General features: G+C 29.3%; 1 protein-coding gene across 2 annotated transcripts; it reads left to right on the top strand.

The window, feature by feature from the left end:
- Window positions 1-8362: 8362 nt before the first annotated feature.
- On the top strand, window positions 8363-12210 carry LOC101496813 (thioredoxin H9-like). 2 transcript variants are annotated; one of them, XM_004510036.4, is made up of 5 exons: window positions 8363-8620; window positions 9035-9103; window positions 10633-10761; window positions 11660-11782; window positions 11862-12210. In XM_004510036.4, the coding sequence occupies exons 2-5, from the start codon at window positions 9083-9085 to the stop codon at window positions 11997-11999; spliced, it is 411 nt and encodes a 136-aa protein (XP_004510093.1). In that variant the 5' UTR covers window positions 8363-8620; window positions 9035-9082; the 3' UTR covers window positions 12000-12210. The 2 variants fall into 2 exon arrangements, with proteins under 2 accessions (XP_004510093.1, XP_027192949.1); XM_027337148.2 differs by lacking the exon at window positions 8363-8620 and adding an exon at window positions 8684-8900.
- Window positions 12211-12860: the final 650 nt, after the last annotated feature.

Genomic DNA, 12860 nt, shown 5'->3' with positions numbered 1-12860 from the left:
TATATATATATATATATATATTAGATAAATATTATATTCATTAATAACATGGGTAGAAAATCAATATTTCAATCTTTATCATATAATAACCAATAAAATTTGTTATAAAAAATATTTTAAGATAAATAAATAAATTTTATTTAAACAGGAAACTTTCCATGTGTACATGGCGCGAACGTACACATTAGTGTGTGTGTATATATATATATATATATCAAATAAGATAAATTTTAAAATTAGATGGTTAAATCTTGACCATAACCATACATGGATGATTTTGATTAAGAGTTGTTTAAGTGACACATGATCACTTAAAAACGTTACATAACATTTTCTTCTAATGTTGATCATCCATGTATGATTGTGTGGTCAAAATTTAACATTCTCATTGTAAAACTCATCTAATTTGATATATATATATTAGTTGATTGGACCAATGTGGATTCACCTGAGTCACCAGATAGAATGTCATCTCTTTACACTCTAGTCTAGTGTGAAGCAGCAATATCAATCACGACAAATGAAGGATTTGAATTGTGATATCTTTTTAAAATTTAATTCATACACTTAACTTTAACTAACACAAGAACAATATTGGTTGAAGTAAGTTAATCTCCAAAATGTTCTAGATGGTTAGTTTAAATAAAAACAATTTAGTTTATAAACAAGTGAAATGTGATTAGTGAGTCCAAGATAAATATAGAGAAGAGATAAGAATATCACACAAATATGTGTCATGGTTCATCTAAGTTGGACTATACCTAGTCCTCACAATCTGTGAGATTTTTCACTAATGTGTGCAATGCTAGAACGTTTTGCATTGCATTATCTTTCTTGATCACACTTTGATCAGTTACAACATTCATCTTTCAGTCTTGAAAGCAATTTCTACAATCACCTTTCAATCTAGAAATGTTTTTACTAGTACCTTTCAAACTATAAATAATTTTGCAACACACTTAATATAACTTAAGAGATAGACTTGAGTTACAAAGTAATATGTATGATAAAAAGTATTTGGGTTCTAAATACTTCTCAACTCTTATTTGAGTTTGATTAACAACAATAACTCAATAAAATGATTCACATATATAATTAGAGAACTTAATTTTTTCTTGAAAGAAGAGATTTTAAACTTGAGTTGATAAAGTGTAGATTGATTGCTTTAAAAACTCTTGCATTTATCTTTAGATTGATCTTCCTTTTATAGATGAAGAAAGGCTTGAAAACTCATATAATGTTGAATATAACCGTTAGACACATTAGCATAATGTTTGAACTGATTTAAACATATTAAACACATGTTCACATTATTGTCTAGAACATTCTTGACAAAACCCATAACATTTTTGCTTTAGGTCTGAAGGAAAACATGAACAAGTGTGAGAATGAACTGCCAAAAGTCAGTTGGTATTGTCTTTGACCAAAAGCATGCATAACTTTCAGCATAACAATTAAACTACAATGTACTTGTATTCTTTTGTCCTTGCTCACAATTCATCAATATGGAGACTATTTTAATCAATTGAGCCTTCAATTTGGATCTCTTAATTGTTCATTTAATTTTAGCATCCTTATGTGCGATTTTGATATTCTGAACTTACGGGTTGAACTTTCCAAATAGATTTGTCTTGACTTTGTCTTCTTTAAAAGATAGCCAAAATGTTCTTATGAACATTATTCAAACAATCAGAATATTCTTCAATCATTCATTTAGAAGACTTTTCAAAAACTCTTGGACTTTACAAAAGTGGAGTTTAGGAGAAAAATGCTATAAGGGTCTCCTGTTCCTCGATTTATCTATACTTTTTGGGAGATTTTCGTACCACCCGACAAAAATGGACCGAAATTCGTATTTTTGGATCAGACGATGGCTAGTGTTTGAAATCTAACTCGAAACCTGGAACTCGAAACACAGTTATAAATTTAGGAAAAGAATGCTATAAGGGTTTCCCAGTCCTCAATTTCATCTAAACTTTTCGGACGATTTTCGTACCACCCGACAAAAATGGACCAAAATTCGTATTTTCATACCAAACCATGGCTAGTGATTGAAATCTGACCCGGAACTCGAAACACAGTTATAAATTTAGGAGAAGAATGCTATAAGGGTCTTCTAGTCCTCAATTTCATCTAGACATTTGTGAAACTCACCAATGACTAATGTGATTGGATGTTTGTCCTCGTTAGATAGGATTTTGCCATGAGCTCAAACTTGGTGTTCCAAAAACAGTTGGGATTTCATGATCAAAAGGAATTGGTTCAAAATGATGGTGAGCAAAACCAAGAACGTTCAACTTAAAAGGAGAACATTATGGAAAATTTTCTAGATTAAAATTTTGAGTATTGGGGTTCAAAATAATGTTTTGCTCAAACTATTTTCTTTTGTTGGAACCAAGAGTGGGCAAATATGTATCTTGTGGTGGAGAGAATTGAGGTTCATTCGCAATTTATGAAAAAAAATGAATTTTTCTTCATATGAAAAATGTTTTTTAAAGTGAATATTAAAATTTTGAAAAAGGATTTCTCATCCTTAAGAGGGACTTTGAAATATTTGAAGATTTTGGTAAGGATCATACCATAGGACACATGAGGCGTTTTGTAATTACGAGTGGTGGAAGCTATCATGTTTTGAATGATAATGTAGGCCAAGTTTAGTATGTGGTCGTGGAGAAGGTGATAAATGATCAAAGCATCGTTGTTAGTACATACTCTTGACTTCCACAACGAGGAATAATGGAATATTGATTGATGCTAATGAATATTTTTTGGAGAAGCTCTAAATTAGCAAACACAAAGTTGGTAAACCTTTGAGCGAAGAGTTCATTAAAACTTCATTGTTCTGTAAGTTAAGAGTTGTATACCATTCTTAGCCAAAAATTGTTGGTCATTCAGTGGGAAGATCCATAATTTTAGCAAGAATGTTATAGGTTAGAAGAATTTCTACCCCCATGAGCTTTGTCACAATCAAAGCTTCAGAAAAGATCTTTACTTTGCAGTAAAACACTCAAATGACTTTTCGATATTATTTATCATAAATTTCCAAAAAATTGGACCATCTAAAACCATTAGTGGTGTTTGATTGGAATTTCATGTAGTTTGAAGTTGCTCTTTTGAGTTTTTTTTTTTTTTTTTTGATGAAGAATGTTTTTGAATTTTAGATTTTTGTGGAGAATGTTCTGGAAGTGTTGATTTCGATGAAGAACGTTTTGAAAGTGTTTTTTGTGATAAAAAATGTTATGAAGATTTGATTTTTTGTGCAGAATGTTCTAAGGTTTTGGTTTTTAGAGCATAATGTTTTAAGGTTAGTAAACAAATGTAGTATAAAAAGTTATATAGGAAAAAATGTCAAATTTTGAGTAGTTTAATGTTTTATCTTCTTAAAGTCTAAGTCTTGAAATATTTAAAATGTCATTTTTATTTTTATACTAAAATTAAATCCCTAGACAATAAAAAAGTTTTGTTTATCAATATTCTCTTACTCTTATTATGTCTTTGATAGTTGGACTCTAAAGTTTGTGAAGAAGAAGAAGAAGAAACAATTTATATTATTTTCTACAAAAATATCTTTTATCAATCAATTATTCGTCCATATTTTCATCTCTAAAAAAATTTCTCTTGGTAAGATGAGATATCTTCTCTTGCAAAAATACATTGATCGCATCAAATATAATAAAATTTATTATCATTATCTTAATCATAAGATTTAATATGATTTGATTAACATATATAAAAAACACAGCGAATTGATTAATATATATCGCATAAAAAATAATAAATTTTATTATTATTAAATAACTTATAAAAAATAAAAAATTTATATAAATTAAATTGACTTGATTTATCTAACGTGAACAACCCTTTTTAAAAAATAAAATATAATATCAACTATTAATAATAATTGATATTATATACTCATATACAATCAATAACGAGTTATTATCATATCAATCGTTACTTTAGATCAAATTTTTATTTTAAAAATGATAAACAGAAATGAGAATACAACATTAAAATTTCCACGAACATTAAAATATCCGCGCATGTTTGATACATATGATTGTTGGTCGGTATACAGGAATGTCCTGTCATATCATAACTGCAAGTCTCGTAAAAACGGAAAGGACAATATATAAATGTGGAAGACTTGGTCGTACCTCCATTGGTCAAACTCTAATATACACTTTCTTACATACACCACCTACCCTTCATTCATACTTCTTCGAATTTTAATTCTTTTGGTTAAATTTACATATTAAAAAATAATAAATTTAAATAAATTTAAATAAATTTAATTATTTATATTCTTTATTTATTAATTTTTTTAATTAATTTTTTTTAAAAAAATTATTCTATATCCTTCATATTATATTCATATGTCTATAAATGTAATGAACTAATTTTTTTTCTCATATAAATCATAGAAGTTTTTATTTATATTTACAATACCAATTTAGTTTTTTAGCATCAGTATCCAAATTTTTAATTTTAATTTTTTTATACAGTAATTATGATTTTTTTTTTAAGTTTCCCCCTATACTATTGTTCATAAAAATTTAATTTTTTTTTTTGAAAACTATCAAAAATATTTTTAAACCAGCTTTTTTCGAAAAACTTGAAATTCAAGTTTTTTGGAATTTCTTTTTCCTACTTCTTTAATTCATTTTTTCCTATTTATTTATTTTCTAACAATTATTTTATTTTTCACAACAACTTTCCGTGTATTAAATATCTAAAATAAATTATAATAATTAATCATAATAATAGATTTTTACGATATTAATATTAATTATAATTATTCATACATGATATGTGATAAAAAGTTAATATTAATTATAATTATTCATACATGATATGTGGCAAAAGCGTTGATAATATCAATACATGTTTTATTATATAATAATAACGATTGTTCTATATCTGTTAAAATTATATAAATAAATTAAATAATTTAAAAATAGTTTTTTAAAATAAATATGGTGTATTGAAGAACTTTTTTACAAGTTCCCCATACATAAAATTTACCAGAAAACTTGTGAAATTTTTTTCAAAAGTTTCCATGTTTAATGGCACGCCTCCTGTCACTTTTTTTAAAATAATAATAATAATAATAATAATAATAATAATAATTAATAATAATAAATTAAAACTAAACTACCTCCACCTCATTTTATTTTCTATTTCATTTTCCCTTATTCTTCTTCTTTCTCTCTCGACTAGAGATGTGAATAGGTTAGACCGTCCGTTAGGGGTCTATGACTTGACCTGGTCTGACCTATTTAATAAAAATGCTAGATTCAGGCTATTTTTAAAGTCTATTTATTTAAATAGGTCAAACTCATACTTATAAAAAAATCTATTAGGCTTGACATGCCGACTTATATATATTTTATTATTTATTAAATTTTTTTTATTATTATATTAATAATATTATTTCCTATTTTAAATTCTATCAATTAAGCAATCACTCAGTAGTCATTATATATTCGGTAGCCGTTCCATATTTGGTAGTCGTTCCATATTCGATAGCCATTGAATTAGTCAATCACTCAGTAGTCGTTCCATATTCAGTAGCCATTGAATTAGCCAATCACTCAGTAGTCATTCCATATTTGTTTGAGATATAATAATGGGTGTGTTTGTTTCAAAAAAAAAATCTCTTCGCGAAACAAAATTATTTTTTAGGGTTTAAAAGATGTTTGTTTCAGATTTTTTTAAAATTATTATGTTAGAAAAATTACTTTTTGTTTAATATATATAAATATGTACGTTGATATTGGTATGTAGAGAGTATCATGTGATATGAGTAGAGCATTTAAATGTTTTAATATGAATAAGACTTTTAAATAGGCTTTCAAGTCAGACCAGACCGAAAAATAAAGCCTATGATAGGCCGTAGGCCAGACTTAGGCCTAAAAAATTAATTGTAGGTCAGACTTAGACCTTTCAAAGTCTGACATGACCTATTCTCATCCCTACTTTCGGCCACTTCACCCTCAACCCCATTTTCATTTTTTTTTTTTTTTGCTTTTCTCATAATAAATCCATGGGAAAGGTATACATTCTCTAAACAAACTTCTTCATATTTTTACAAGTGTTTGGGTAGAATTTTTGGGTTAGGGTTTCTGCTTTAAGGAAGAAGAAGGGTGTCCACTTCTTGAAAGTTGTTTATTTAAACTCTTTGAGGTAAATACACAACTTTAATGCTAGTATAAATATCTAGAAAAATGTAGTTTTGGTTAAAAATCTTATTTTGTACTTAGAGTATATTTAAATAATTTTTATGATTTTCTAGAGTTAGCTAAACTTTATAATATTTTTTCTTACTCGGATTTGTCAGCTGAGGTCCTGTCTTCTACTCTGAGAGTTTTTGGAGAACAAACTAAGGCGATTATCCATAGTTGTGAGTTGACGACAGTCATCGTCATATATTTTTATAATGCTATAATTATTATTTTACTCGTTTTCTATGTCAAAGTATTTATTTAAAATTTTGGGGAGCACAACCTTTGAAATTTATCTCGATTTCGTCATTTAATTATTTTAATTATCTATGTGATATAATATGTTATTAGTTTGATTTACGTATGAGTTAAAAGTATTTAATTATTGAATTGTTATGCGATTAAATATGTTTTCTATGAATTACGATGAATTGAGAGACGATTTTTAATACGTGTTTTGGAAAATCGTTGTTATAATTATAAAATCGTTAACGGCGTTAGATGCACCTATTTACCTCGTTTTGATTAGGGAGAGTTATCCGTTAGATGGAGCCGCCTCTATGAGAAATGTCGTCTGTTGGAGGAGAGGGCTGTCAACGAAAAGTAAGCTCCCTAATTGATGCGTGATAATGCAATGCGGGATTGAGAGGAGACGGCTATCCGTTAAATGGAGCCACCTCTAAAGGAAATGCCACTCTTAGGAGGAAAAGACTATCAATGAGATGAATGCGCCTATTGGTTCGCAAGAATTTGTGTTTTTACTTGTTTGATTTTTATGATGTTTTAAAGGTTATTCATTTTAATTTCGTTTCGCTATTAATTGAATTTTTAATATTTCTATCTAAACAACTAAATTACAAGTTTAATGATTATATTATGTGTATAACATAATCGCCACAAGATCGTAAAACAGTTATTCGTGCTTTTTGTGTTTCCCTTCTAGTTGATGATGGTTGTTGTCTCCTCACTAAGTCTTTGTGACTTACCCCTTCATGTTGTTTTTTTTTCTTTAGATTCACAGACAACTGAGTAGCAAACTGTTAGTAGATTCAAGTCTCGACCATATTTCTTTTTGGTAGGCCTCTTTGATCGAGGACGATTTTTGTTGTAAAGTTTGTTGAGTCTGATGTAATTTGCAGCTATTTGGAGTCTAGAAAGTCTTTTTGGAAAATGTATTAAACAATTAGGTTATGCTATTTGAAATATGAATTGATTGAGTTACGACTGTAAATAGGGATTTTATAAATTTGGGAATGTTGAAATTACATAGTCGAAATTTTGAGAAAATATATATATATATATATATATATATATATATATATATTAAATAATTATTGAGAACTAATTAGTCGCTTAATTGTTAAGTAGTTGGTAGACTTATCAGACTTTAAGTATAGCTTGTACGCCGATCACGTCGTCTAGTTTTTGGGTCGTGACATTTAAGCTTCTGTAGTTTTCGATAAACTTTTTTATAGGCTTTCAATTACGTTTCTATACCGAGAAACATAAATTAAATTTTTTTTGAAATTTCTGAAAAAACTTTTGTGTATTGAAAAAGTTAAATTGATTGTCCTTAAAAATCTTTAAATGGTGAAAAAAAATGAATGTGAGATTTTAAAAATATTTAAGGATAAAATTGACATTTACAAAAATTGTGAGATATAGTTATAACTATGGGGTATAGAATAAAAATTTTTTTTCTAAAAAAAATCAAAATTGTAAGACAAAAATAAAATATTTAAAAGACCAAATATTAAAGACGAAAGGACTAATTAATTGTCTAAAATCAATTACTCCCTCTATTAATTGTCATTTGAGTTTTTTGTACGCATAGTAAGTAACGTACTAATTAGAAAAAAAAGATAAATTATTTTATCAAATAAATATTAGTGATTTTTTACTATTATCTATACAGAATATATTAATATTTAAAAATACATATATATAATAATTAAAGAGTAATATAAAAAATATTAATTAAATTATATAAAAAATTATAAATAACATTTATTTTGAGATAATTTTTTTTTAAATATCATTATTATGAGATTTTTTTATTAAACTAACCCTGGTTGTGAAACAAAAGAAGTACAGTTAAAATTAATATTAATAGTTCGTTTCACAACCAGGACACTAGTGAGCATAAATGAAATTGTTTTTGTGTGGAAATTGAAAATAAAGCTGTACATAGTGATTGTTTGGAACAAAAAGGACAATAGTCGTTGAACGTTGACGGAGGGAGGAAGGAAACTCGTGAACAAAAAAAAAAAATGCAATTTATTTTATATTCTCTTTCGGTCTACGGGAATATCATCAATAGCAACATAGCATAGCTAACTTAGTGTGCCTCTAAATTCACGGATTGCATTGCATAACCCTAATCTCTCCTCTCAACGGTGGGTTTTATTTATTTTCTCTTTCACTTTTATACCTATTCTGAATTAAGTCTTCCATTTTTTTCCTTTTTTTCATGGGTTTCTTTCTTTTCTTTATCTCTCTCTCTCTCTCTCTCTCTCTCGCTCTTTTTTTCCCCGTGTAAATTGATGATATAAAGTTGCCAACTTTAGATTCCAGATGTTGAAATTGTGTTACTACAAGAAACAAGCATTTTCAATTTAATGGACCTAATTGGCATCATCTTATAATTGTAATTTGGGTATTCCCCTGAGCAATTATGTATGAAAATCATGTCTAAATATTGATTTTGTCTCCCTTCTCCTTCAATTCATACATGTTGTTCTCTGTCCTTTCTATTCGTTTTTAATGGAATTTGGGAATAACTTTTACGTTGCTTGTCCTTCTGCTTGCAGTCTTCAATTCATTGAAGTTTTACAATTTTGTGCTTTCCAAACAATTACATGGGCAATTGTGTGGTTAAGGTGAGAATATTTGGATACTTATTATCAGAATCTTTATGGTTGATTATGCACACTAAAACTTCAAAGCCTAAGGCCTTTCTTCTGCTATGTGATAATCTGTTGCATTCAACACAACCCATACTCTTTCGTCATTCATAATTCTGTGCTTGATGAATTTTTTCCTCTATAATAGAGTCCGGTGAAGGGTTGGATCTATTTTTGTCAGTCTTGCTCTATATATTCCATGACTCAAACTTGTTACCTCCTATTCACACGGAAGCAACTCCAACCATTGCATTTGAATATTATAGAACTTTTTTCACATAAATTGGACTGCAACACCTACAAGTTTACAAATGGATTAAGTACAACACTCACAATTAATAGAGAACTTTTGTTACATTCTGTGTAGATCAACTCTCCTAAGAGTTTAAGCTATTACGTAAAAATCAATAAATGTTTTTAGATTTCTAACACACCTTTTTACATTAGAGCCTTTTGGAATTCAATTTTATAGAAGAATGGGGTTAGCAAAGTTCAAATTTTTTACCTATTGGTTACTGAGGTTATAATACTATTTGAAAGACCAATTCTTCCTAAAGCTAAGTTATTATGTAGAAGCCATGAATGGTTTTTCAGTTCTAACACAATCTATGGTTTTTAGTAAAGGAAGTTTATCAATCTTTACTAGTTTGCAGCAACTTTACCATTTCTCGTTTTGGATTATTCAGTTATATTTTCTAATAGCTTATCTCTAGAATGCTTATTTGTTTCTTTCATCTTTTCCCTCCTTTTTTTTTCAATTCCTCCTTTTCCTCTCGGGTTTACCTTTTGTTTCTCTTAAATTACCTGTGTTTCTAATGGTGCTTAAAGGGTCATCCTTAACTAGGGCTCATCATTAGGTGTTGTCCCTGTGATTGTGAGAAACCTACTGACTCAGTAAAACACAATAGTGTTCCTATTGTAACCCAAATGTTTGCTTTTTGATAAGTAGCACTCAGAGAACCCTCCCTTAAAAACTAGCTATCATGGGAGAAGAACCAAACCACTTAATTACCCCACCCCCGAGCATCCACTCTACTCGATGTGGACTTAAGTACCCATAATACTTAGTCCCTATCATATCATCGCTCTTGAGAGCGAAGGTCCCGACAGTTGCACTGTATGGCACTTTACAGTCGCCCCACCATAGGTAGCCATTTCGGAGATGCCGACAACCATTTATAGCTAGCTATCCAGGTGGAGGAACGCCAATTAAATACTTCACCAAACATTCCATACTACTCGATGTGAGACTTGGGCACCCCATAATACCCAAGTCCCTATGACTCGTCTGTTCTGTCAGCCTATTTACCTTATGATTTTTTCGTTCATACCCACTATTGCCTTCCAGGAAGGATAAAAATGCAAAATAGTTTGTCTTTGATAGTTCTACAAATTTTGTGGGACCTCAACCTCAATGATTTGATTTTTTTGTTTGTAAAGTATCAATGTTCATCTTTCACCAATAATTTGATTGACTGAAAGTTTCATATTTCTAATGCCTACAGTCTCAATCTCAATCAAAAGATGATGATTCTGTTTATAAAGTGGAATTTGCTTCTGGTAATGTGCAACTTATTACTACCAAAGAATCTTGGGACCAAAAGTTAGAACAAGCAAGGGGAGATGGAAAAATTGTAATTTTTACTGCTTATTTAATTTGTAGCATAAAAATATTAAATTTTATCTGAAGACCTATTGCCATTTTGTTGTGTTGTTTGGTAGAATCTTATTACTTTGCCATGTTTTACTTTTACTAAACATGTGTATAATTTTTAAGGATATGATGAATACATCTGTATTTGCAGTTCTTCACAGCAAAGCCCCTCTAATGTTTTCAGGAATTTTTTGTGTATGACTTTAGAAAGAAATCAGCTTGCAAGAGTCCATATCCTAGATACAAACTTAGTTGCCTTTCAGTTTAGGTTTATTATGATGCTTGTTGATGATTAAACAGTATGCATGCTCTGATTCAGAACTTGGAGGTTTTACTGATTCCTGATTCCCTGCTATTCCATTTGACAAATTATTTTAAAGTACATTTCATGGGTACATCCTATGATTTATTTTTGAACTTTGTTAAAGGAAGTAACCTGATATTCTCAAAATTGGCATGTGTAGATCCTACTATTTACTCCCAAACTTTGTCAAAGTAAATAACATGGTATCCTCAAAATTGGCATATATGAGGAGGTCCTATTATTTACATTTGAACTTTGTAGCATGGCTAGTCTAGTTGTACTGTTCAATATGTGGAGATGTTTTAAGGCCATGGTTTTGATGCATGAACCCATAGATTATGTCCACATCCTCATGACTCCCTAATACCAAAAGCCTATTTCAGACCTTCCATTTGAAAGTTATCCTTTCTAAGCAAATGCATATACATTGCAGAGACTTTCCATTCTGATAAAGTATATGATTTATTTGCTTGTAGATTTTCCGGTATATATTTTGTCACACTTTTTGCTTTTCTTGAGTATACTTTATTTTCTTTGGGTACAATAATTAATACTAAAGCTTCATGTTCAACAGGTTATTGCAAATTTCAGTGCAACATGGTGTGGTCCTTGTAAGACAATTGCACCGTATTATTGCGAGTTATCAGAGAAATATCCATCCATTATGTTCTTATTAATTGACGTGGATGAGCTAACTGTAAGTAATGAAGTGATACATATTATTATTGTTGTTGTTATTGTTTTTTTAATAACTGGAATGGTTTTGTATATTACAGGACTTTAGCACATCCTGGGACATTAAAGCCACACCAACTTTCTTCTTTCTTAGAGATGGACAAGAGATTGACAAACTAGTAGGAGCCAACAAACCAGAGCTGGAGAAGAAGATTGCTTCAGTTTCCCAGTATCAATAACGATTTTAGTATTGTCTGGATTCATAAAAGTTATGTTCAGCTCTTCTCTCTTCACAATCTGTGATGGTACGTGTTCAACGTGTTTTTCTACAACTTTGTCACTATATTCCTTTGTAAGTAAATACGTGCATTTAGCCTTAAATGTATGTCATACTTCATTTTTGGTCAAAAAAAGTGACCATGCAACATGAAAATAACCAGTTTCCCTTAAGCAATTCACGCCAAGAACATCTAAGAATGCACAATCGGTTTCCCTTAAGCTAATAACCATTATTTCAAAAGGAACCATTGCGAGACATCAACTCACAATCAAGAAAAATACTAGAAAAATCAATATCCAAAGCATATAAGTCTAATATATTCAAAAGTCTAATTTGTCGAGATAAGAGAATACCTTTTTGAAAGTGCATTCGCCACAACATTGACCTTACCTTTTTTGTTCTTTATGACATAGGAAAATTGTTATAGGAATTCATCCCACTTTGCACGTCTCTTACTAAGTTTTCCTTGTCTTATGAGGTATTTCAAAGACTCGTGATCACTATGAATTATAAATTCCTTAGTGCAAATAACTCTTTATCATAAGTAGAGTAACTGACATTAGCTTCATTCAACTTTTCATTAAAGTAAGCAATATGACAACATTCTTGTAATAAGACAAGCCCTGTACCCACATTCTTGAGCTAATTATTCACCATTTCACATATATGAACAATAGCCAAGCATAATATTGTTTTTGATTAATTGCACTTTTCGATCCTAATTTTAAAGGTCGAAAATTTTGGTTCTTTTATATTTTTGTAAAAAATGACATATTTTAAATAATTTGTTATTCAATTTCATGATATATGACAATATATA

This window comes from Cicer arietinum, chromosome 7, assembly GCF_000331145.2.
Source record: "Cicer arietinum cultivar CDC Frontier isolate Library 1 chromosome 7, Cicar.CDCFrontier_v2.0, whole genome shotgun sequence".
Classification (NCBI taxonomy): Eukaryota; Viridiplantae; Streptophyta; class Magnoliopsida; order Fabales; family Fabaceae; genus Cicer; species Cicer arietinum.
Note: the sequence above shows the minus strand (reverse complement) of the source record. Positions and strands in the feature narration are given on the sequence as shown.

What these genes read in the sequence shown, in the direction of transcription:
- LOC101496813 (XM_004510036.4), top strand. Translation starts at nt 9,083, where the DNA reads ATGGGCAATTGTGTGGTTAAG. An exon ending in CAAGGGGAGATGGAAAAATT is followed by an intron (nt 10,762 to 11,659) that starts GTAATTTTTACT and finishes CATGTTCAACAG; the next exon opens with GTTATTGCAAATTTCAGTGC. An exon ending in TTGACGTGGATGAGCTAACT is followed by an intron (nt 11,783 to 11,861) that starts GTAAGTAATGAA and finishes TGTATATTACAG; the next exon opens with GACTTTAGCACATCCTGGGA.